Below are 25,883 nucleotides of genomic sequence, written 5' to 3'. Positions count from 1 at the left end.
AGGAAGGTTTACTTCTCAGTAGCATTGCAATTTTGCATTGTGAACTACCAGACTCTGCTGGCAAAGTATGATTTCAACAACTATGCCAAGCTAGCAGAATTTCTGGATGATGTGCTGCAGGACAAGAGACAGCACTTTCGCGCCCTCATAGAGGAAGGCAGCCTGGTGGCCAAGGTTGGCCTTGAAGTAGCTGTTGATATTGTGGATATGTCATCCTGTTCCCTTGCCATGGGCATAGTCATGCAACGTGACTCTTGGCTGCAGTCCTTTGGCTTTCTGTGGGTGATACAGACCACCCTATAGGACCTCCCCTTCGGTGAGGACAAGCTCTTCTTAACCAAGATGGAAGAGTCACTCCACTCCCTGAAGGACTCAAGGGTGACACTTCAGTCCCTTGGGATCTACACCCCAGTGCCCTGTCACAAACAGCAGCAGAAACCCTTCCGTCCCCAGCAGTACATACCCTATCCTCTGTACTATCACTGGCAGAAAGAACCCCCATGGAGGCAGCACTGTTCATAGTGCCTGCGGCCCCAGCTGCAGCCACCTCCTCCACTCTGACGCACTGTGATGGGATCCCTGGTGTACAACCTGCAACTGTGGGATGACTGTGTCCCCTTAACTCTCCAGCCTGGGTTGTCTCTCACAAAGCTATGTCAGTGACAAGCAGAAAAACCCCTCCCAGACACTATGATCACTCAGACATCAGCATGTGGAGCCCCACATCCAGCTAAAATGCATGAATGCTCCCTGAGCCACTTGTGAATCACACAGAGAGAGGCACCAGCCAATCACCCTGTCATAAATATAAAGGGAAGGGTAACCACCTTTCTGTATACAGTGCTATAAAATCCCTCCTGGGCAGAGGCAAAATCCTTTCACCTGTAAAGGGTTAAGAAGCTGGCACCTGACCCAAAATGACCAATGAGGGGACAAGATACTTTCAAATCTGGAGGGGGGGAAAAAGGCTTTGGTCTCTCTGTGTGATACCTTTGCTGGGAACAGATCAAGGATGCAAGCCCTTCAACTCCTCTAAAGTTAGTAAATAATCTAGCTAGAAAATGCGTTGGGTTTTGTTCTGGTTAAACTTGGATTTATGCTGGAAATGGCCCACCTTGATTATCATGCACATTGTAAGGAGAGTGGTCAGTTTGGATGAGCTATTGCCAGCAAGAGAGTGAGTTTGTGTGTGTGTGTGGGGGGGCGGGGTGAGAAAACCTGGATTTGTGCTGGAAATGGCCCAACTTGATGATCACTTTAGATAAGCTATTACCAGCAGGAGAGTGGGGTGGGAGGAGGTATTGTTTCATGGTCTCTCTGTGTATATAATGTCTTCTGCAGTTTCCACAGTATGCATCCGATGAAGTGAGCTGTAGCTCACGAAAGCTCATGCTCAAATAAATTGGTTAGTCTCTAAGGTGCCACTCCTTTTCTTTTTGGGTTTTCTTTGTTTTGGCTTGTAAATTTGCTGTGCTGGAGGGAATGTGTGTTCCTGTTTTTGTGTCTCTTTATAACTTAAGGTTTTGCCTAGAGGGATTCTCTGTGTTTTGAATCTGATTACCCTGTAAAGTATTTACCATCCTGATTTTACAGAGGTGATTTTTACCTTTTCTTTTATTAAAATTCTTCTTTTAAGAACCTGATTGATTTTTTCATTGTTCTTAAGATCCAAGGGTTTGGGTCTGTGTTCACCTATACCAATTGGTGAGGATATTATCATCAAGCCTTCCCCAGGAAAGGGGGTATAAGGCTTGGGGGAATATTTTGTGGGAATAGGACTCCAAGTAGTCCTTTCCCTGTTCTTTGTCTAAATCACTTGGTGGTGGCAGCATACTGTTCAAGGAGAAGGCAAAGTTTGTACCTTGGGGAAGTTTTTAACTTAAGCTGGTAAAAATAAAGCTTAGCGGGTCTTTCATGCTGGTCCCCACATCTTACCCTAGAGTTCAGAGTAGGGAGGAAACCCTGACAGACCCCAACCTTGCACCCCAGAAATATGTCTTACACTGCTCAAGACTCCCTTGGACAGTGCAAGCTCATTAATTGGTTCGCCGCTCCAACAAAAGGATAGTGGATGTGCAACAGACCTTGGTAACCTGAGCTGAGATTTCCCGGGCACTTCAACCAAAACACACTGTTTTAGATCACCTCTAAAACAGATTTATTAACTACAGAAAGATAAATTTTAAATGATTCTAAGTAGCAGGCTTAGAGATCAAAATTGGTCACCTAAGAAATAAAACTAGAAACACAGTCTAAGTTCTAACTTTAACAGACTAAGCAAGATTTGAATCACAGTCTCTCACCCTAATAGATGTTACAGGCAGCTCACAGTTCCTAATACACAGGCTGGGTTCCCTTCGAATGTGGGAACCAGTCTCCCCAGTTCAAAATCTGTCTTCCTGATGATTTTCCAGATTTTTTTCTCGTGTGTGTGTGTGTATGTGTGTAAGAGAGAGAGTGAGACCAAGTGATGATGTCACTGTCCCTCTTTCATACTTTCTTCCAGCTGCTAGAAAGTTCCTTGCCCTGACATGGGCGCCAGGCAGTCCCCATTGGTCAGGCAGTTTCCATTGCGTATGTGTCCTCACTAAGGAGCCTCTGGGAGAGTGGATTCTTCTTGATGGGTCATCAACACCCATCTGGCCAGTGATAGCTGCTCCTTTGCAACTAAAAGGCTGGCTGTGGGCATTTTCCAACCTCGCAATATATTTCAGTAGCACACATAAGAATATTTCATAACTTCACATACAATGATAGTACATGCAATTCAACAGATCAAGACTTTTAAAATGGTACCTCACAAGGCATGTGTACAAAATGTATCAATCATATGACAGTGGTGAATATGGGGATTCCAGAGTGCTACTTTGAGGTACCGAATGTCACACTCGCCAACAGCCGAAGGCTCACTTTTGACTTGCGAGTCGAGTGCTGCCAATGCTCCCCATCACCAACTCCATTCCTCTGGTCATCTTTGAGGCCCGTCTTGCCCTCTTCGCCTCCGACTTGGGCAAGATCACCACTGACTGAGTACTGGAGATCATGCACCTTGGTTACTCTATCGAATTCCTCGCTTTTCCCTCCACGCAGGGGCACCACTTGGACGCCAACAGGGGATCCTTCCAGTCAATACCGCCTACAACAAGAAGAGGCAGACACCTTTCTAGTGAAGGGTGACATAGAGCTGGTTCCCTGCCCTTTCCTGCGCAGAGAATTTTACTCCCCCTACTTTCTTATCCTGAAAAAGGGTGAAGGGCACCACCTTATCCTGGATGTCCGCCTCCTCGACACCTTCATCAGAAAATCCAAGTTCTGTATCGTGATGCTAGCATTTATTATTCCCTTCTTCCCCAAGAGGGCCTGGTTTGCAGCTCTCAACGTGAAAGACTCATACTTTCACATTGTCATTCACCTGGCCCATTGCAAATTTCTCCACTTCTGCATGGGCAGCAACCACTATCCATTCAGAATTCTCCCCTTTGGCATCGCGACAACCCCACAGGTCTTCACAAAAGTCTTTGTAGTCATGGCCACACAGATGCGTCATCTAAGTTACTTAGTGAAACCCTACCTGGACGACTGGCTTTTAGTTGTGCCGTCACGTGACGAGCTTACTTCTACCATCCGTGCTCTCCACTCTCTCCTCATAGCTCTTGGCGTCTGTGAATCAAGGAGGAGAAATTGGTGCTCATACTGACACAGAGAATCACCTTCTTAGGGATGAGTCTTGATTCTGTGGCATCATGAGCCTTCTTCCCTGCAGACCAATTCTCAACCTTGACAGCTCTAATTATAAACTTACACTGCAGCCCTTGCACCATGGCTCACTGTTGCCTCTGTCTCATTGGGCATATGGCAGTCTGCACTTCTGTAACACCGCATGCCTGCTTACATATGCAATGCCTCCACCTGTGGTTCCTGATGGTCTTCAGACCCCACAACGATCACTTGGAAGCCAAAATGCTCATCCCACAGTTGGTTCTGGCCTCCCTCACCTGGTGGACCGACTCTTCCAAGGTGCTGATTGGCACTCCCTTTGCTGTCCTGGTCACGACTGTCATCATGACCACAGACGCCTCCCTTGCCGGTTGGGGTGCTCACCTAAACCGTCACAGCACTCAAGGCATTTGGATGCTGCTAGAGGTCAGAATGCACATCAATGTCCTGGAGCTGCAGGTGGTTCACTTAGCCTGCCATGTGTAGCAGCCTCTACTTCGCTTGCGACATGTTCAGCTCCTCTCAGACAATATTGCAGCAGTGACCTACATCTACAAACAAGGTGGTACCAAGTCCCCGTCCCTCTGTTCCAAGTCCGTCCACCTATGGAACTGGTGCATTTGCAACCACCTTGCACTCCGAGCAGCCTGTCTCCCAGGAGCACATAACTCCTTGGCCGATGTGCTCAGCAGGACCCTATACCTCAACCACAAGTGGGAGTGACATGATCCCACTCTCTGCTCTGTCCTCCATACCTGGGACACCCCTCGCTGGGACCTTTTTGCCATGAACACCAACTGTACGTTTTCCCTCTACTGTTCCAGAGGTGCTGTGTGCCGTGACTCCCATGGTAATGCTCTTCTCCTACCCTTGAGGGGCAACCTCCACTATTCCTTCCCTCCCATTCCTCTCATTCCACAAGTCTATCGCAAGATCTGCGGAGATTGGGCTACCGTCATTCTCCATAGCACCATTCTGGCTCTGCCAGTTTTTGTTTGCGTACCTACTCAGACTCTCCATCTGCACACCACTCCACCTCTGCGCACTCCTGGACTTCCTCACCCAGGACTGTGGCAGGGTCCACTATCCCAATCCGGGGCTTTTTCTCCTCACGGCCTGATTTTTTGATGGAATTCGTGTGAAGGCAAAGCATGTTCTATACCAGTGCAATGCGTCCTTACCCAAAGGAGGAGGGCCTCCACACACGCCTGCAATGCAGCAAAATGGAAATGTTTCATATTCTGGGCTCAATGCCATCACCACCCACTGGATACAGTATCCATTTCTGACTTCCAGAATTACCTCTTGGAACTCAAAATGTCAGGCTTTGCCCTCAGCTCTGTCCAAGCCCACCTGGCGGTGATTAGTGCCTTCCTTCCCCTCATGGATGGCCACTTGGTGTTTACTCACCCCACCGCTGTTTGCTTCATGAAAGGCCTTCTCAACAGCTTTCCACAGGAACTGTGGGACCTCAATCTTGTCCTCCCCATCTTCACCAGATCCCCCCTTTAAACCTCCTGGCAACATGTTCCCCCTCATATCGCTTCATGAAGGTAACCTTCCTCATGGCTATCACCTTGGCGAGGAGGGTCAGTGAACTGGCAGCCACGATGGCTGACCCCTCCTTACACTGTATTTCATGAGGATAAGGTTTCCTTATGACTGCATTCCAAGTTCCTCCTGAAGGAGGTGTCAAAGTTCCACCTCAACCAACCTATTCTCCTCCCGGTCTTCCATGCTAAGCCACATGCCACCCCTGTGGACAGGACTCTTCATTCCCTTGATATCTGCCGCATGTTGGCATTCTACCTGCACAGAACTCACTCATTTCGTGCCTCTACCAGACTATTCGTTCCCGTTGCTGACTGCTCCAAATGCCAAGCCCTCTCCTCCCAACGAATCTCAAAATGGGTTTCCGACTGCATCCGAGAATGTTATATGCTGTCCAACACCCACCGCCCAATGGAATTACAGCACACTTGATGTGGGTACAGGCAGCCCCATCCACTTCCTTAGCGGACGTCTCCTGAAAGACCATCTGCTGGGTAGTGACGTGGTGTTCAGTACATACTTTCACAACCCATTATGCCATTGCCCAAGGGATGGCAGAGGATGCTGCAGTAGGCCATGCTGTATTACAGGCTGTGATGCCTCTTGCATCCTCGTGCCCATCTCCTCTGACAACTGCTCGATATTCACCCCTGTTTGGATACATATAGGCACCATCACTTGGAGAGGAGGTTAATTACCTGAAACTGGAGGTTCTTCAAGATGTGTAGTCCCTATTTGTATTCCAAAACCTACCCTCCGTGTTCTCTCCTGCGGACTGGTATGCTCAGCGGTAAGTGGGTGAGTGAAGAGGCATCGACTTGCACGACCTTGTATAACTTTGTCTGAGACACGAGCTGACTCATGACACGTGTGGGTTAGTGGACACTGCTATGAAAATCTTCCGGCTCTGGCACATGTGCAACCATATCTGGAATATAAATAGGGACCACACGTCTCAAAAACCTCTACTTACAGGTAAGTAACCTCTTCATTTATGTTCCTACTAAAATGATGACCACTGAGGTAGTTAATGTTGACATTTAATTTGTCATCACGCTTCAGATGTGCTAACTTAGTACAATTCACACTTCTCAGAGGTATTTTTTAGGTTGCATATGGACTCGGGTAGATGACATGAAGTTTACATTTGTTTCACATTTTTAAAGGTCATCTCTGCAGTCCTTGGATTGGCTAATATGTTGAAAAGTGCTTAAACTCTGCGTCAGGAGCCTAATGCATTTTTAAAGCGAATTTAATTAAAACGTGTTAGCTAACGTTCTTTTAAATAACCTGTTTCTTAGTATAGTCAAGGCCCAGAAGGGGGTGTGGGTGTCTGGGCTAGGGGTTGTTCTGCAGTTGGGCTCTTGGGTTGGAGGAGGTGTGAGTGTCTGAGCTGGGGGGCGCCCTGTGGCTGAGCTCTGGGAGAAGAGGGTGTGGGTGTCTGGCTCCCTGGCTGGGCTTTGGGGAGGAGGGGGCAGAGAAACAAGAGCTGGATTGTTGGCGGGGTTTCTTTAGCTCTCTATTCCTGAGGGAATTTTTGTTGTCTGTAATGTTCTAGACATAGTTGCTGACCAGTATTTTAAAATAAATTACCAAAATAATTGAAACTGGCGTGATTACATAGTGTTGTTTTGACCAAAAAATATTCAGAATTTTGCAGAATTTTTAATTTGTTTGGTGCAGAATTTTCCCCAGGAGTAATACTCCAATCACAGCTGAAGATTGCTTCCAGACATTCCAGAAAAGCTAGTGCTTTTGATCTATAGCTTTGCTATACACAAAGTTAAATAACTGATGGCCTATTGTGGTTAAATGTAAATAGAAGCCTGTTACCTTTTTATATAGATATTTTTATTAATCAGAACTCCTGTATGTTTCTGAATACATAAGTGTTTTACTAATATCACAGTGACATACTATCACCATCCTCTTACAAGTGTATTATGATTAAACATTAAAACAGTGTATTTTTTTAAGTGAGCTACTGCTATATATTTGAAAGTATTTCTTTTTAACATTTCTAACTATGGAATAAGATTAGGTCTACTGATTTTGATTTTAAAGCACATCAGTAGCTGATAAACTGATTTTTTTTTAGTACGGACTCACCTTGTAATCCTTTTGTTTTTGTAGAATGCAATGAATCTGAGAAAGCCATACATGGTAAATGCATAATTTTCTTTGACAGTTTGGCCCAGTTGATGAACTGGAGAGTTTCAAAGCCATGAAAAAGCACCTGGATCTTCTGTTGAGGAATATTGTCAGTGCTGTTGCAAGAAAGGCTAATGTCATTCTGGGATATATTAACAAAAGTGTCATATGTAAGATGCGGGAGGCAACTGTCCCATTCTTTTCAGAAATGGTGAGGGCTTAGCTGGAGTATTGTGTCCAGTTTTGAATGTCACAGTTTAACATTGTGGACAAACTGGAGAGAGTCCAGATGAGATCAACAAAAGTAAGAGGTTTAGAAAACATGACCCGTGTGGGAAAGTCAAAACCATTGGGCATGTTTATTCTGGAGAAGAGCAGGCTGAGAAGGGGACCTGATAAGTTTTAAAATATGGTAAAAGTTGTTTTAAAGAGGATGGTGATCAATTGTTCTCCATTTCCACTGAAAGTAGCACAAGAAGTAACTGGTTAGTTTGCAACAAGGGAGATTTGGGTTAGGTATTAGGGAAAAAAAACTCTAACTATATACTCATTGGAACAGTTTACCTAGGGTGGTTGTGGAATCCACATCTGGAGATTTTTCAAAACAATTTACTCCAGGGGTTCTCAAACTTCATTGTACCGTGACCCCCTTCCAACAAAAAAAATGATTACATGACGCCAAGAGGAGGGAATGAAGCCTGAGCCTTCCCGAGCTCAGCCACACCGGGTGGAGGGGCTCGAAGCCCAAGCCGCACAGCACTGGGTGGGTGGGGCCAAAGTCGAAGCCCAAGGGCTTCAGCCCCAGGCAGGAGGCCTGTAACCTGAGCCCTGCTGCCCAAGGCTGAAGCCCTCGGGCTTCGGCTTAGGCCCCAGGCAGTGGGGCTCAGGCTTGGGCCTCAGGCCCCAGCAAGTCTAAGCCAGTCTTGGTGACCCCATTAAAATGGGGTCGCGACCCACTTTGGGGTCGCGACCCACAGTTTGAGAACTGCTGGGTTAGACAAACATCTGTCAGGACGGTCTACTTTAATGTGCCTCTGTGTGTGGGGTGAACTAGAATGACTTTGCAGCCCTACATTTCTATGACAATACATGAGATGGATAAACACCAGGGAGGGAGAGGAGTTATTTAAGTTAAGGACCAGTGTTGACACAAGAACAAATGGATATAAACAGGCCATCAACAAGTTTAGGCTTGTGATTAGATGAAGGTGGAATTCTGGAACAGCCTTCCAAGGGGAGTAGCTGAGGTAGAAAATCTAATTTGTTTCAAGACTTAGCGTGATAAATTTATTGAGGGAATGGTATGATGAGGTCACCTACAATGTCATATGACCCATCCATGACTGCTATTAGCAAATATCTCCAACTGCCAGAGACACTAGATGGGGAGGGCTCTGAGTTACTACAGACAATTCTTTCCCAGGTGTCTGGCTTGTGGGTCTTGCCCACATGCTCAGGGTCTAACCGATCACCATATTCGAGGTTGGAAAGGAATTTTCCACCAGGTCAGATTTTCCTCTGCAGCATGGGTCGTTTGCTGGTTTGAACTAGAGTAAATGGTGGATTCTCTCTAACTTGAAGTCTTTAAATCAAGATTTTAGGACTTAAGTAACTCTGAGGTTACTGGACCTCTACAGGAGTGGTTGGTGAGGTTTTGTGGCCTGCAATGTGCAGGAAGTCAGGCTAGATGACTATGATGGTCTCTACTGGCGTTAAAAGTCTAGAAGTATGTCTACTGTGCAATTAAATACACTTGGCTAGCCTGTGTCAGCTGACTCGGACTTGCAGGGCTCAGGCTGCAGGGCGCAAAAACGGTGTTGATTTAATTACAGCTTGAGTTCATAATAGTTTAAAAATATCTGAATCCATTTAACAACTCTTTATTTTAATACAGATTGCATACTCTTTCCTCACCAAATATTTTTTCTTCACTTTGAGCAGATTGTTTTGGGGTTTGGGAAGTTTGGCATTGGTAGTTAGTTGAAAAATGAAACATTGAAGCTTTGAAGGAGAAAAAATTGTACTGGAACCAAATATTACTTAGATCATATGAACAAGCACAGTATTAAAAAAAAAAAAGGCATTATTAACTTTAATACACTGTCCATTTATTTTGGCTATTAGCCAATTCATATTGGTGAGCTGTTAATATTTGGAGCAATTAAATATAACATAATTACTCTGCTTTTATTCTTTTAGGTTAAAATGGGTTTATTGGTGGACTTGACGAACACCACTAGATTCTATGATAGGAATGATATAGAAAAAGAAGGGATCAAATACATAAAACTTCAGTGTAAAGGGTAAGTTGATTGTACCCAAATGAATATTTGATCTTTAAATTAAAAGTCTGAACTGAATTCATTCCCCTTTCTGTTGTTTCTATTCTAAGCTTTATTTTTCCATGTTTACCAGGCATGGTGAGTGCCCTACACTTGAGAACACAGAAGCATTTATCCGCCTATGTGAACATTTTAGTGATAAGAATCCTTCAGAGCTTATAGGTATGTCTCTTTCCTTACCCTTTTTTGCTCCATTTTTGCTTCTCCACTATCTTGTCTTCCATTATCAAGCTTTACTACTTTCCCTGATTCCAAGAAGGATCTAAGCAAGTGGGTTTCCTCAGTGCAATGTTTGTGCTACTGTAAGGATTGCTTGGTGGAGATGAACGTATAAACAAGCTTTTGTCTTTCTCAAAATCAATATCTCATGTTACTTTATGCACCAGTTTAGATAGAGTTGATTGCTTTATGCAGACAAATATGGCAGCTAAACAGTTGTATAATGTAGGGGTCTGTGGCTATCCCTTCCCGTCAGTCTTGGGGGGAGGCCACACCTGTCATTACTGTGTATCTATAAAGGCAAGGCTCAATGGGGAATTAGCAGTCTCAGGGTACATCTACACTATGAAATTAGGTAGAATTTATAGAAGTTGGTGTTTTAGAAATCGTTTTTATATAGTCGATTGTGTGTGTCCCCACACAAAATGCTCTAAGTGCATTAACTCGGTGGAGTGCTTCCACAGTACCGAGGCTAGCGTCGACTTCCGGAGCGTTGTACTGTGGGTAGCTATCCCGCAGTTCCCCCAGTCTCTGCCACCCATTGGAATTCTGGGTTGAGATCCCAATGCCTAATGGGGCAAAAAACATTGTCGCGGGTGGTTCTGAGTACGTGTCGTCAGGCCCTCCCTCCTCCTGTGAAAGCAATGGCAGACAATCGTTTCGTGCCTTTTTTCCTGGGTTAGCTGTGCAGATGCCATACCACGGCAAGCATGGAGCCCGCTCAGCTCACTGTCACAGTACGTCTCCTGCGTGCTGGCAGACACGGTACTGCATTGCTACACAGCAGCAACTCATTGCCTTGTGGCAGCAGACGGTGCAATAGGCCTGATAACCATTGTCATCATGTCCTAGGTGCTCTTGGCTGCCTCGCTAAGGTTGGTCAGGAGCGTCTGGGCAGACATGGGCACAAGGGCTGAAATAGGAGTGACTCGACCAGGTCATTCTCTTTAGTCCTGAAGGCAGTCCTATTGTACCGTCTTCTGCCGAGCAGCCAGGAGATGAGGAAGGCTAGCAGTCCTACTGCACCGTCTGCTGCCAGCCAAAGATCTAAAAGATAGATGGAGTGGATCAAAACAAGAAATAGACCAGATTTGTTTTGTATTCATTTGCTCCCCCCTCCCTCCGTGAAATCAACGGCTGACAATTGTTTCGGTGAGGTCTGTCAGGGCCACCTTGAAAAGTGTTAATGGAGATTCAGTCCTGCCTGGAATACCGGGGGGGAAGGATAGCTCAGTGGGTTGAGCATTGGCCTGCTAAACCCGGGGTTTTGAGTTCAGTCCTCGATGGGGCCGTTCTGTGTGACAGTTGTTTTTGTTTCTCCTTGATGTAAAGCCACCCCCTTTGTTGATTTAAATTCCCTGTAAGCCAACCTTGTAAGCCGTGTCGTCAGTTGCCCCTCCCTCTGTCAGAGCAATGGCAGACAATCGTTCTGCACCTTTTTTCTGTGCAGATGCCATACCACGGCAAGCATGGAGCCCGCTCTGATTACTTTGGCAATTAGGAGCACATTAAACACCACGCGCATTATCCAGCAGTATATGCAGCACCAGAACCTGGCAAAGCGAAACCGGGCAAGTAGGTGATGTCAGCGCGGTGACGAGAGTGATGAGGACATGGACACAGACCTCTCTCAAAGCACGGGCCCTGGCAATGTGGGCATCATAGTGCTAGTGGGGCAGGTTCATGCCATGGAATGCTGATTCTGGGCCCGGGAAACAAGCACAGACTGGTGGGACTGCATAATGTTGCAGGTCTGGGACAATTCCCAGTGGCGGTGAAACTTTTGCATGCGTAAGGGCACTTTCATGGAACTTTGTGACTTGCTTTCCCCTGCCCTGAAGCGCCAGAATACCAAGATGAGAGCAGCCCTCACAGTTGAGGAGCGAGTGGCAATAGCCCCGTGGAAGCTTGCAATGCCAGACAGCTACCGGTCAGTCGGGAATCAATTTGGAGTGGGCAAATCTACTGTGGGGGCTGCTGTGATGCAAGTAGCCAACGCAATCAAAGATCTACTGATAGCAAGGTTAGTGACCCTGGGAAATGTGCAGGTCATAGTGAATGGCTTTGCTGCAATGGGATTCCCTAACTGTGGTGGGGCCATAGACGGAACCCATATCCCTATCTTGGCTCCGGAGCACCAAGCCAGCGAGTACATAAACCGCAAGGGGTACTTTTCAATAGTGCTACAAGCACTGGTGGATCACAAAGGACGTTTCACCAACATCAACGTGGGATGGCCGGGAAAGGTACATGACGCTCGCATCTTCAGGAACTCTGGTCTGTTTCAAAAGCTGCAGGAAGGGACTTTATTCCGAGACCAGAAAATAACCGTTGGGGATGTTGAAATGCCTATAGTTACCCTTGCGGACCCAGCCTACCCCTTAATGCCATGGCTCATGAAGCCATACACAGGCAGCCTGGACAGTAGTCAGGAGCTGTTCAACTACAGGCTGAGCAAGTGCAGAATGGTGATAGAATGTGCATTTGGACGTTTAAAAGCATGCTGGCGCAGTTTACTGACTTGGTTAGACCTCAGCAAAACCAATTTTCCCACTGTTATTACTGCTTGCTGTGCTCTCCACAATATCTGTGAGAGTAAGGGGGAGACATTTATGGGGGGGTGGGAGGTTGAGGCAAATCGCCTGGCTGCTGGTTACGTGCAGCCAGACACCAGGGCGGTTAGAAGAGCACAGGAGGGCGCGGTGCGCATCAGAGAAGCTTTGAAAACCAGTTTCATGACTGGTCAGGCTACGGTGTGAAAGTTCTGTTTTGTTTATCCTTGATGAAACACACCCCCTCCCCCCCTTCGATCACCGCTTGCAGAGGCAATAAAGTCATTGTTGCTTCACATTCATGGATTCTTTATTAATTCATCACACACATAGGGGATAACTGCCAAGGTAACCCGGAAGGGGTTGTGGAGGAGGGAAGCACTGGGTGGGGTGGTGGAGGAGGGAAGGACAAGGCCACACAGCACTTTAAAAGTTTAACACTTTAAAACTTATTGAATGCCAGCCTTCTTTTGCTTGGGCAATCTTCTGGGGTGGAGTGGCTGGGTGGCCAGAGGGGCTCCCCTCCCCCCCCCCGACTGCATTCTTGGACATCTGGGTGAGGAGGCTATGGAACTTGGGGAGGAGGGCGGTTGGTTACACAGGGGGTGTAGCGGTGGTCTGTGCTCCAGCTGCTTTTCCTGCAGCTCAACCATACGCTGGAGCATATTAGTTTGATCCTCCAGCAGCCTCAGCATTGAATCCTGCCTCCTCTCATCATGCTGCCACCACCTATCATCTTCAGCCTGCCACCTCTCCTCACGTTCATTTCGTGCTTTCCTGCACTCTGACATTGTCTGCCTCAACACATTCGTCTGTGCTCTGTCAGTGTGGGAGGACAGCATGAGGTCAGAGAAGATTTCATTGTGAGTGCGTTTTTTTCGCCTGCTAATCTTCGCTAGCCTCTGGGAAGAAGATCCTGTGATCCTTGAAACACATGCAGCTGGTGGAGAAAAAAAAAGGGACAGTGGTATTTAAAAAGACACATTTTATAGAACAATGAGTACACTCTTTCACGGTAAACCTTGCTGTTAACATTACATACAACATTTCATTACAAGGTCGCGTTTTGCCTCCCCCCACCACGTGGCTAACAGCGGGGAACATTTCTGTTCAGCCATAGGCAAACAGCCCAGCAGGAACGGGCACCTCTGAATGTCCCTTTAAGAAAAGCACCCTATTTCAACCAGGTGACCATGAATGATATCACTCTCCTGAGGATAATACAGAGAGATAAAGAACGGATGTTGTTTGAATGCCAGCAAACATACGCTGCAATGCTTTGTTCTGCAATGATTCACGACTGTGTGCTACTGACGTGGCGTGGTAAAGTGTCCTACCATGGTGGACAGAATAAGGCTGCCCTCCCCAGAAACCTTTTGCAAAGGCTTTGGGAGTACATCCAGGAGAGCTTTATGGAGATGTCTCTGTAGGATTTCCACTCCATCCCCAGACACGTTAACAGACTTTTCAGGTAGCTGTACTGGCCGCGAATGCCAGGGCAAATTAATCATTAAATATGCTTGCTTTTAAACCATGTATACTATTTAAAAAGGTACACTCACCAGAGGTCCCTTCTCTGCCTGGCGGGTCTGGGAGGCAGTCTTGGGTGTGTTCGGGGGGTACTGGCTCCAGGTCCAGGGTGAGAAACAGTTCCTGGCTGTCAGGAAAACTGGTTTCTCCGCTTGCTTGTTGTGAGCTATCTACAACCTCCTCCTCATCATCATCTTCCTTGTCCCCAAAACCTGCTTTTGTGTTGCCTCCCTCTCCATTGACGGAGTCAAAGCACACGGTTAGGGTAGTGGTGGCTGAACCCCCTAAAATGGCATGCAGCTCATCATAAAAGTGTCATGTTTGGGGCTCTGACTCGGAGCGACCGTTCGCCTTTCTGGTAGGCTTGCCTCAGCTCCTTAAGTTTCACGTGGCACTGCTTCGGGTCCCTGTTATAGCCTCTGTCCTTCATGCCCTGGGAGATTTTGACAAATGTTTTGGCATTTCAAAAACTGGAACGGAGTTCTGATAGCACGGATTCCTCTCCCCACACAGCGATCAGATCCCGTACCTCCCGTTCGGTCCATGTTGGAGCTCTTTTGCAATTCTGGGACTCCATCATGGTCACCTCTGCTGTTGAGCTCTGTACTCACCTGTAGCTTGCCACGCTGGCCAAACAGAAAATGAGATTCAAAAGTTTGTGGGCCTTTTCCTGTCTAGTGCGTCTGAGTTGAGAGTGCTGTCCAGAGTGGTCACAATGGAGCACTCCGGGATAGCTCCCGGAGGCCAATACTGTCGAATTGTGTCCACACTATCCCAAATTCGACCTGGCAAGGTCAATTTCAGCGCTAATCTCCTTGTCGGGGGTGGAGTAAAGAAATCGATTTTAAGAGCCCTTTAAGTCGAAAAAAAGGGCTTCGTTGTGTGGACAGGTGCAGGGTTAAATCTATTTAACGCTGCTAAATTTGACCTCAACTCCTAGTGTAGACCGGGGCTCAGAGGTTATAGCTCTCTGGTCAGGGCAGAGCAACAAGCAGTTTAATGAGGCTCTGGCCCTCTGGGCAGGGCAAAGCAGTAAGCTGTCTTTCGCCTTGCCTCCTGGCTCAGGCAGATAGTGGACAAACATAAGAATGGCCATACTGGGTCAGACCAATGGTCCATCTAGCCCTGTATCCTGTCTTTTGACAGTGGCCAATGCCAGGTGCTTTCAGAGGGAATGAATAGAACAGGTAATCATCAAGTGATTCATTTCCTGTCGCTCATTTCAAGGTTCTGGCAATCAGAGGCTAGGGACACTTCAGAGGATGTGTTTTGCATCCCTGGCCATTCTGGCTAAATGCAGGCCTCTTGGCCTAAGGTGAGTCGCTAGTCACCCTAGGGACCATCCGACTCCACTGGGTCCCAGCCCAGAGCCCTAACAGTGGGAAATGGTTCCACCACTGGGTCAACAGGGATCCCACTGAAACACGCTGATCTGAATTCTGGCAACACAACTGGACTATTGTCTGGTGTCCCTGGGATATTTCCTACTACCCCTTTGGAGTGTACCTCTGTCTACTTGGATTCCTCCATCTCCCTGGGGTACACGGCCAGTAGCTCCTCCAGGTAGTCAGTCAGTCAGTCAGTCAGTCAGCAGTCCCAGCCCCTCCTCTGAGTTCTCAGCATGACAGAGCTCCATCTCAGACGCAGGGCTCAGCAGCGGGTGAGAGACGTTTGCTTCCTTCTCCGGCTCTTCCACAACTGAGCTGTAGGGGCTGCCTTTTAAACCTTCTGTCCTGCCTCAATGCTTCTGGCAGGGTGGGTGTGGCTTGCCTGGCTCCGCCCACCAGAGGGTGAAAATTGGTTCATTACTGTCAGTCTTGGCGGGAGGCCTTGCCCCATCGCTACGTATACACATACGGGACAAACGTTTTACGGGGCAGACATTTTACCTAACTCCTTCTGATGCAAGTGAGTATTTCTTGGGCAAGCACTGCTTGGCTTGACCACATCTTGTGTGGCATTTGATAATCAAGAGAGGTTGATCTCCTTGTGATCATGTTGAATTTATAAAGATTCTGTGCTTTAGTATTCATTTTAGTATTACATTGTTAAGGTTCCAACTTCAGAAGTTGAGTTCCTTCAGTAATATACTGGGGACTGTTAATGGAAATTTGATTGTGTTACACTTCTTTGGCATATACAGCCTCAAAATGGGTGTTTTCAGAACTTTGGTTTTATCAAAATCAAAAATACCCAAAATTGGTTCATGAAAGACTCTTAATTTTACTTTAAATATAACAGTCAGATTAGATACATGAGACGAAGTGCATCCTTTTCTGAATACCATTATGTTCAAACATTAATATAATTTTATGTTTTCAAAGGTAAAAATATTACAAGTAAATGTTCTTCTAACTGCCAGTCCTGAATACTAAACCTGGGATCCAAGAGTCAAGCTAGGTTATTTTTCTCATGTGTCATCCATAATAAAGATTGTGCAGGCTAAACTAAGCTCTCAGTGCTTGTGAAACTAGTTTGCTCTCAGTAGGTTTGTATAGGTGTAACTGATGGGTATCCAGTAAACAACTGAGTTGATGCATCTGAAGAATGGTATTCATTACTTTCTCCTGGTTATGTTGACTGCATTCTAACAGGAGTAAAAGCAATAAAAAGTTATTTTTTTGTCATTGTTTAGCAGATATAATTCTGAATACACACAGGGAGCAAATCTGTTGAATTAAGAAGATGCTATTTTACATAATTCATTCTTAGAGGAGAGGCACACTTCAAGGTTTTTCTATATATTTTACATAGAGACATTTAGTGGTTTAAGACATGCAGTTTTTTTTTAAACTTGGATTTTCACATAATTGTCTACATACAGTTTTTGGAACTGATATAAATACATATTGGTTTAGAAACTGATGTAGTTACAGCAGTACAGCTCCCTAGTGTGGATGCATCTAGACTGGTATAAAATGCTTATATTGGCATTGTGTGTGTGTTAGTATAAAAATGGTACGTAGACCAGCCCTATAGATCACAAACAGACTTATTCACTGAAGAGTTCTGTGATGGGGTGCCCTTATCCTGTACCAGCCCCCAAAGGGTTAACTGTGCTTTGTAGGCTGAGGAAGCCCTACCCCTTCGACTCTGCTGGGCATGTTCAGCCTGGATGCGGAATATAAAAGGAAGCAGCTGCTGAAGGGGGAAGCCGCAGACTGCAGGCCCTGACTATGGAGCCATGGCGCTCAGAGCTCCAGACTGCCTGATGAGCCCGGAGAAGAGACCGCGTTGGCAGGAGCTACTCCACTTGAGGACCCCAGAGACCTGAGGGGACTGTGGAGCATCGCTGAGGGAGAAAGAGTAGGAAGCAGCCCCGGGGACTTAGACTTTTCTCTGGTGAGTGAACCAGGGGAACCAGTCAGCATGTTTCAGGAGGATCCCTGCTGACTCAGTGGTGGGTACCCCCACCACCGCCAGGGCTCTGGGCTGGGACTTGGAAGAGCAGGAAGGGCCTGAGGCCCCCTACCCGGTGCGTCACACACCCCTAGATGCTGCCCCACTTCCCCAGCAAGCCAATAGGCCACATGGCACCCCAGAAGTGGGTGCCTTCATTTACTAGCCTTTAGGCCATGCCATGAGTGCAAGGGCCGCCTTTATTGACTCTGGCCGGTCCGCCACGCTGCCCTGAGTGGAAAGGGCCACCTTTGTTGACTCTGGCCAGTCTGCCACGCTGCCCTGAGTGGAAAGGGCCACCTTTGTTGACTCCAGTCACTAGGCAATACTACCACGTTTTATAATAAGGGTCCTCAGCATAGGACCTAACCGGCTGCAGTATCGTCTCTGCCCTTTCTTTTGACCACACGTGACCCGACACCCCGTGATGGGGTGTCCCTACCCCGCGGCAAGTTCATTCTGCTTTGTTATTAAATTTTGAATGATTGGTTTAGAGTGTGTGGTTCTCAGCCTAAGGATCATTGCCCTCCCTCTCTTTAGATAAATGGGAGGCTGGGTTTCAAACTTTTCTGTTGTAGTGTGGACTCATGATAGGGAAAAGGTTGAAAACCATTGGATTGGAGGCAAATTGGACTAATATTCAAAATGAACTCTTGAAATTGCGTGAACATTTATTTCTGTGGAATAGAATGTTTTTGTTTTTTCTCAGTCTTTACGTGTTCAATGGGAATTTTAAATAACATTTTCTTAAATCATATATGGAATTTGTTCTCACATCATATGTTACTCATCAATTGGAATAAGTTGACGTAGCCATCCATAGCATCTCAATGCAATTAATTATTTTTCTGGGTCAGCAGTTTACATGGAATACAAATAGCATTATGAAGTGTTTGAAATAGAAAACTCATTTTACTAGTATTTTAACTTTAAATATCATTTGCAGTGTTGGGTTATTAACTTCTGATGGTTGGTTATAGGGAATACAGATTACACTACACCTTTCATTTCTGCTATGTGAACTGAGACATGAAATTGGAGTTATTTGTTAAGATGGCATTTGTTTTTATCTCCTTAGCTTAGTTATTCCTGTCTGAGATATCTTCTTCCTCATAAGAGATTTAATTAGCAGTGTCCTCAATGTCTTCTGTTGTAATTTCATCTTTAGAGAGTAGTAGAAAGAGGTTCCTTCTCTAAAATTCTAGACAGATGGTGTCAAAGAGAAAACAGATCACTGTTCTAGAAATGGAAAGAGGAATGAATGCCTGTATGCTGAGATAGTGATGTTTGAGGAGGGAAGTTCAAACATCTTTTGTTTCTATTCACTAGTCTATTAAGAAGCAGTGCAAAATATGCTGTATGAGAAGAATGAGACATCAAAGTAGTCAAATGTATTTAATTGGGGAAAAAGAATAGAGCTATTCTAATCACAGCAGAAAAGAAAGGATATGAATGAGACAGATGCATAATTCTTTAATGTAAATTTTTACATGAGAAACATGAAGCAGTTTCAAACGTCAGAAAGAGGAAACCAATAAAGCTCTGGTCAGGGCAGTTCTACTCCTGTTGGATTGAGCAGTAAGTGGTTGGCACAGGACTCCCATCACAGTTGAATAAGTTTCACCACAAAAGGGTGATAAATTTGATAATGAGGTTTAATCTGGTCTTCAGAAAAGAAGCAAATGTTCTATCCTTCCTATATGATCAGGTAATGTTTAATTTTTCAAATATCAAGTAGACCGAAAAATCTACCATTTCCGAACTTAACTTCTAATAGTAATAGAAATCAGAGACAGAAAAGACCCATTAGGTCAACTCTTTCAAATGCATACTTGTTCCTGATTCTAGGTTTTTGAGTTTAGTTTCGTATACTTGAGCAATGGGCCTGCACTGTTTCCCTTGGAAGGCCATTTTAATGCTACCAACATACTTCGCTGGTCATCACATGATTCAAACGTATGCTGCTGATCAGAAACTTTTCCTAACACACCCATATTTCTTTACTCAGTTCCGTTCCATTCTTAGGATTACTGGTTTTTCCTTCTTCTTAGTGTTAATTTTTAAGTAAACTATGGTTGAGTTTTTAGGTGTAAAAATCAAATTTTGAGAATTCATAATATTCTGTGCTAGAGTGTCGAAGCCTGGGAATCAGCCTTCTAAGGAAACACCAGGGTTACTGGGGAGATGGGAGGTTGTATGTACATAGAAAAGGACAGGAACAGTGATGGCTGGGAAAGCTGCATGACCTCAAATCCCAACGCCTTGCTTTCATTGTCAACATGCTTCTACTATTGCCATATGGATAAAAAAAATCATAAGACCTTTGACTTTCACTTTTTGATGCCAGTAGTCACAGCATGCCCCATTACTACAAACGGAATGTAAGTCAAGAAAATTTAACTTTCAGCCTCAATAGGTCAGGAATACAAAGTGCTAGTTTGAATGGCAATCCGTGTGAAACTTCCTCGCTAAATTAGATAAAGATGGATTGGAAACTTGATTTTTTGGAACACAATGTTGCAAGTCTGGAGTAATCCTGCTACCACAGAGGAAATAAAGTGGAAAGATCTCGCCTTAGTAGGCGGCTCAGGAGAAAGAAAAATGTGATGACAGGCACTGTAATCCATTGTGGTCCGAAGCAAGTTTTGAGATAAGCAAGGGTTAGTAAAACAAACAGGAAGAAAGACTCACTTGTGTCTTTCTGTTAATTATTGTGACATTTCTCTTTTTCAGAGAACACATTCTTAATATCCTTAATTTCCTATGTATGAAGAAAATATACCTTTCAATCAGGTTGAGGAAGAAAGGTCTCTGACCTGGTTTGATACATGTCTGTAATGAGAGGGGCGGCTCAAGTTATTCCCCTTCTTTGACCATTAGTAACATTTTGCTTTTGGTGTGGAGGGAGGAGGTAAAGTACACACTTGAAAACTGTGTATATTTTTAATCCCGTATTTTGGAATTTACCATTCACTTTGCTTGTGTTATAGAAGAAAAAAGCAACTGCTCATAATCTGATCATATAGACCCCAAAGAAAAACTCTACTGACATTTTAACTTCTCTGAATATGGTTGAGAAATGTGGTAATTGATCTAAATACTGTTAACTTGGATGAGATTTTTCTGCTTTACTGGAACATGCAGAATAAAAATAAACAGAATAATTGGCATGGTACTAATAAATTAATGGTGTGATCCCTGTCACTTTAATTAATAATCATAAAAAAAATGCAAGACAAATTTTGAGCAAGATATTAAACTCCCCTTTCTTGAAAGAACTATGAAACAGCAAGAGATGGTCTTTCCTTCCGATTTGATTTATCTAAACCACTAGATGGAGCTGGTAACATAGGAAAAAAGGGAAAATTAGAAGTAATTGCTTTTTTGCTCTCCCCCCTTCTGAGAAATATTCAATAAAATAAAGGCTGAAAAAACAATTTATTAAATTTAAACTTTTGTTTCTGTTTAAACTGAAAAGACAAGTAGTTCAAAGTGATTGTCTTTATTGAATGGGTATTTTTTTTAGGGATTTCTTTCAAAATTAAAATTAAATCACCACTAAAATGTTAATAGCCATTTTGAAATAGAATTGATAGGATCTATGGATATAATCTTTAAATTTAAAAAGCGGGGTAACTTTGACATGATTAAGGTGCCACCAGACTCCTTGTTAAAGTGGCATGTTCAGATGTCTGAAGAAGTGGGGTTTTACCCACGAAAGCTTATGCCCAAATAAATCTGTTAGTCTTTAAGGTGCCACCAGACTCCTTGTTGTTTTTTGTGGATACAGACTAACACGGCTACACCCTGATATTTGACATGGTTTTTATGCTTAACAGTATGAAATGACTATAACCGCAAATTATTTCTCTAAATTCATAATCACTGCATTGATTACATTTATCTTTCGCTCCTACAAATGCTGATCAGAAAGCAATCAGGTACTTTCTGGTATTAATCATATTTAAACACTAATAAAAAATAGTATTGCTGAGCTTTTTTATTGTGACAAATTGAAGATTCAGAAAATTACTGATAGGAATTAGCACACAGAATTTAAATATCGTTTGGGCTTTATACATAGTCTCTAGACGATCTGGGTTTCCTCAGTTAGAATGGGGGTATCTCCTTAATGGTGGTAATTTAAGTGGAATGAGCCAAAAATATCACTTGTTTGCATTGTTTGTAATAAAAACAGCTGCATGTTGTTCATTTTTAAAATGATTTGTCTCCATACATTTAGTGTTGTTTTGTTTTTCAGGTGTTCATTGTACACATGGATTCAATCGAACTGGTTTTCTTATCTGTGCCTTTTTGGTCGAGAAGTTGGATTGGAGGTAATTTTGCAAGTTTAATTAATTTTGGGTACAGGGAAGGGATACAATTGGTAGTGTTTTCTCCAATGTGTTTCATAGTTGTCATTGCTCCATTGGTGGTCCGATTGTTCTAAGATTTTTATCTTTTAAATGAATATATTTTTTTCACTGTTGATTCTAGGAATGCTGATTTTTGTGTGTGTGCGTGTCTGACACAGTGTACTAAGAATGTCTGTTTTCTCAATAGATGATGGTAACTGGGAAGTGTTAGTTTTGAGCAGGTGACATACATTAACATTATTCCTGTCAAACTCTCTTGACAGTTCAGTCTCTTTCAGTTAAGCTTTCAGCTATATTGTCAAGTCTGTAGACCAACAATTAGCCCTACCAGCTGTGTTTAAGTTTTCATGAGTATGTATATAGGTTGCCTTTTCTCTTTCCTGTGCAAAGTATTGAAATATACTCATGTACTGCTTTTGATTGATAGCATTATTTTAGATCTTTTGTTGTTGGCATATTCAAAACAATGGCATTAGATAGGCAAAGTAGCAGGAAAGTGACATGTATGCGTACATCTGAAAGCATACCCAAAACACTGCATTTGTTACAGGATTTTTCCAACAAGAGCTATATTGGTGGTGTAACCTACCTTTTGAGAATTTTCCAGAACCAGGATGCATACTTTGAAATAAGGATGGGAGAAACGAAACCTTCCCTCCTCCCCCAATAGTGGTGCTCCACTTTAAATATCATTACTTCAGGAAAAATGTCTAAAAGTCTTGCCATGTTAGAGGATGGCTTTTATTCAATGATATAATTTAAACTAGGGCTGTCAAGTGATTAAAAAGATTAATCGCATGATTAAACAATAATAGAATACCATTTATTTAAATATTTTTGGACTTTTCTACATTTTCAAATATATTGATTTCAGTTACAACACTATACAAAGTATACAGTGCTCAATTTTTATTTATTTTTGACGACAAGTATTTGCACTGTATGAAAACAAAAGAAATAGTATTTTTAGTTCACTTAATACAAGTACTGTAGTGCAATCTGTTTATCATTAAAGTGAACTTATAAATGTAGAATTATGTACAAAAAACTGCATTCAAAAATAAAACAATGTAAAATTTTAGAGCCTACAAGTCCACTCAGTCCTACTTCTTGTTCAGCCAATGGCTCAGACAAACACGTTTGCAGAAGATAATGCTGCCCGCTTCTTGTTTACAGTGTCACCTGAAAGTGAGAATATGCATTCTCATAGCACTGTTGTAGCCGGCATCGCAAGATATTTACGTGCCAGATGCGCTAAAGATTCATATGTCCCTTCATGCTTCAACCACCATTCCAGAGGACATCTGTCCATGCTGATGACTGGTTCTGCTTGATAACCGTCCAAAACAGTGTGGACTGACGCATGTTCATTTTCATCATCTGAATCAGATGCCACCAGCAGAAGGTTGATTTTCTTTTTTGATGGTTTGGGTTCTGTGGTTTCTGCATCAGAGCGTTGCTCTCTTAAGACTTCTGAAAGCATGCTCTACACCTCATTCCTCTCAGATTTTGGAAGGCACTTCAGATTCTTAAAGCTTGGGTCAAGTGCTTATCTTATCTATCTTTAGAAATCTCTCATTGGTACCTTCTTTGCGTTTTGTTAAATCTGCAGAGAACGTGTTCTTAAAATGGACAACATGTGCTGGTCATCATCCGAGTCTGCTATAACATGAAATATATGGCAGAATGTGGGTAAAACAGAACAGGGGATGTACAATTCTCCACCAAGGAGTTCAGTCACCAATTTAATTAATGCATTATTTTTTTAACGAGCGTCATCAGCATCGAAGCATATCCTCTGGAATAGTGGCTGCAGCATGAAGGAGCCTACAAATGTTTAGCATAACTGGCACTTAAATACCTTGCAATGCTGGCTACAAAAGTGCCATGCAAATGCCTGTTCTCACTTTCAGGTGACATTGTAAATAAGAAGTGGGCAGCATTATGTCCCGTAAATGTAAATAAACTTGTTTGTCTTAGCGATTGGCTGAACAAGAAGTAGGACTGAGTGGACTTGTAAACTCTGAAGTTTTACATTGTTTTGTTTTTGAGTGCAGGTATGTAACAAAAAAAAAATCTACATTTGTAAGTTGCACTTTCACAACAAAGAGATTGCACTACAGTACTTGTATGAAGTGAATTGAAAAATATTATTTTTAATAATTTTTACAGTGCAAATATTTGTAATAAAAATAGTATACACTTTGATTTCAATTACAACACAGATTACTATAGGAAAATGTAGAAAAGCATCCAAAATATTTAATAAATTTCAATTGGTATTCTATTGTTTAACAGTGTGATTTAAACTGCAATTAATCGCAATTAATTTTTTTGAGTTTATTGCGTGAGTTAACTGCGATTAATCAACAGCCCTAATTTAAACACAAGATTTTCTCCTATCCAGCTAGTTCTGATGCAAAGCCTGTGTCTCTAGAGTCTGGTCTACACTAAAAAGTTAGGTCGACCCAGCTATGTTGTAGTCATGAGTGTCATAGTTAAGCCAACTCCCGGGTGTAGACAGCGCTAGGTTGATGAAAGAGTTCTTCTGTTGACCTAGCTACCACCTCTCAGGCACGTGGATTATGTATACTGACAGGAGAACCCCTCCGGCTGGCTTAGATAGTATCTACACTGAAGTGCTGCAGCTGTGTTGCTGTAGTATTTCAAGTGTAGACAAACCCTAGGGTCTTGGCAATATCTCCGTTTCCACTATTCTATTTGAAGAACCATTTCCAGCATTGGATGGAAAATGGATGGATCCATGCTGCTCCTTCTTCTTTTTTTTTTTTTTTTTTTAATGACTGAGCATAAAGTTTATCTTGAGACTAGGATATGGGCAAGATGGCCACCTTTGAGGGAAGAACCAATTTTTCCTGGTTAAGGTAGGCACGCAGTGAGAGGAGATGCATTGTGATGGGGCCTCTGAGCACCGATGGCCCAAGGAATCTAGTAGCTCAGCTGAACCTGGGAAGTGGACATAAAGCTGAACATCTTACTAGTAGGGTGCTAGTGAGTCTTATGCCTGATAGGTTGGGTACTTTCAATTCCTCTAAATGCTTTAAAAATCAGCATGTAATAATTTGAACCACAGTAGGTCTTTTTTTTGTTCTTTCCCCTGGAAACAAATAAAGATTCTGAGTTAAGTCTATTTGAAATAATACCTCCTATTCAGCTTTACTTAATACTTTCTTACTTGTGCATGAAAAGCCTTAATTAAATTGATTGACCAAGCCTTGTGGTCAATCAATTTGGTTGACTTTTTTTTTTTTTTGGTGGTTTTTTTTGCAAATGGTTAATAGTGTTAATTAAACTTGTTCATCTCGGTCAACTTTTGTGAAACAGGACCATCATTCTCAAATGTAGCGATAAAATACAGCTACAAACAAAACCAGCAACATTAAAAGAATTGCCTTAAATTTACAATTACAGTAAGTGTGTGCACCATATTAAGAAAAATTATGTTTGCTGCATTATCATTTCAGGTAAAGCGACATTGTTATTCACTGATGAAACAATGAGGTTTCCCTGTAGAAAATCCATCCATATTTACCCCTTAAGCACATGATGTAGGATAGCAGCAGATGCACTGTGAATGCTGAGAAGTATTATACAGCTAGTTTAAGGAAAGGTCATCCAGACTGACAGCCCTCGAGCTAGTCATTGGAAACCTTACGTGATGTTCTTTTTGCAACTCACTTTTCCCCAAGACAGTTTCATTTCTGGAATATGTAAACTCTCTTTCCTACCAGGCTGATCTTCTGTACCTGAAATCTGAGCTGTTACATCGGGTTTTGTTACTATCTATTCTTAATACTATGTATTTACAAGAGAATCAGCTGCTTGTAGTACATCAAGGACAAACTTTTCTAGAGGATGATTGGCATTCTTAAGCATTTGGAATGGGGGCCCATCTCTCTTCCCTTTTCTCTCCTACTCCCAAGTTGCCTCTGGTCTCTGGGATATTAATTAAAGGATTTGTTAAGCAATTTAAAAACATAGAATCATAGAATTTAAGGGTTGGAAGGGACCCCAGAAGGTCATCT

The 25,883-nt window shown here is 43.4% G+C and overlaps 1 protein-coding gene across 4 annotated transcripts in view; it reads left to right on the top strand.

The window, feature by feature from the left end:
* Positions 1-25,883, top strand: part of RNGTT (RNA guanylyltransferase and 5'-phosphatase) — a 451,332-nt gene that overhangs the window by 18,957 nt on the left and 406,492 nt on the right. For all 4 annotated transcript variants that reach the window (XM_075126571.1, XM_048845050.2, XM_048845051.2 and 1 more), the window contains exons 3-5: positions 9,619-9,722; positions 9,835-9,923; positions 21,723-21,798. In XM_075126571.1, coding sequence (XP_074982672.1) covers positions 9,619-9,722; positions 9,835-9,923; positions 21,723-21,798 — 269 coding nt within the window. The remainder of the gene's footprint in view (positions 1-9,618; positions 9,723-9,834; positions 9,924-21,722; positions 21,799-25,883) is intronic.

The sequence above is a fragment of the Caretta caretta genome, chromosome 3 (assembly GCF_965140235.1).
Source record: "Caretta caretta isolate rCarCar2 chromosome 3, rCarCar1.hap1, whole genome shotgun sequence".
Lineage (NCBI taxonomy): Eukaryota > Metazoa > Chordata > Testudines > Cheloniidae > Caretta > Caretta caretta.
This window is presented reverse-complemented; position numbering and strand designations above follow the sequence as displayed.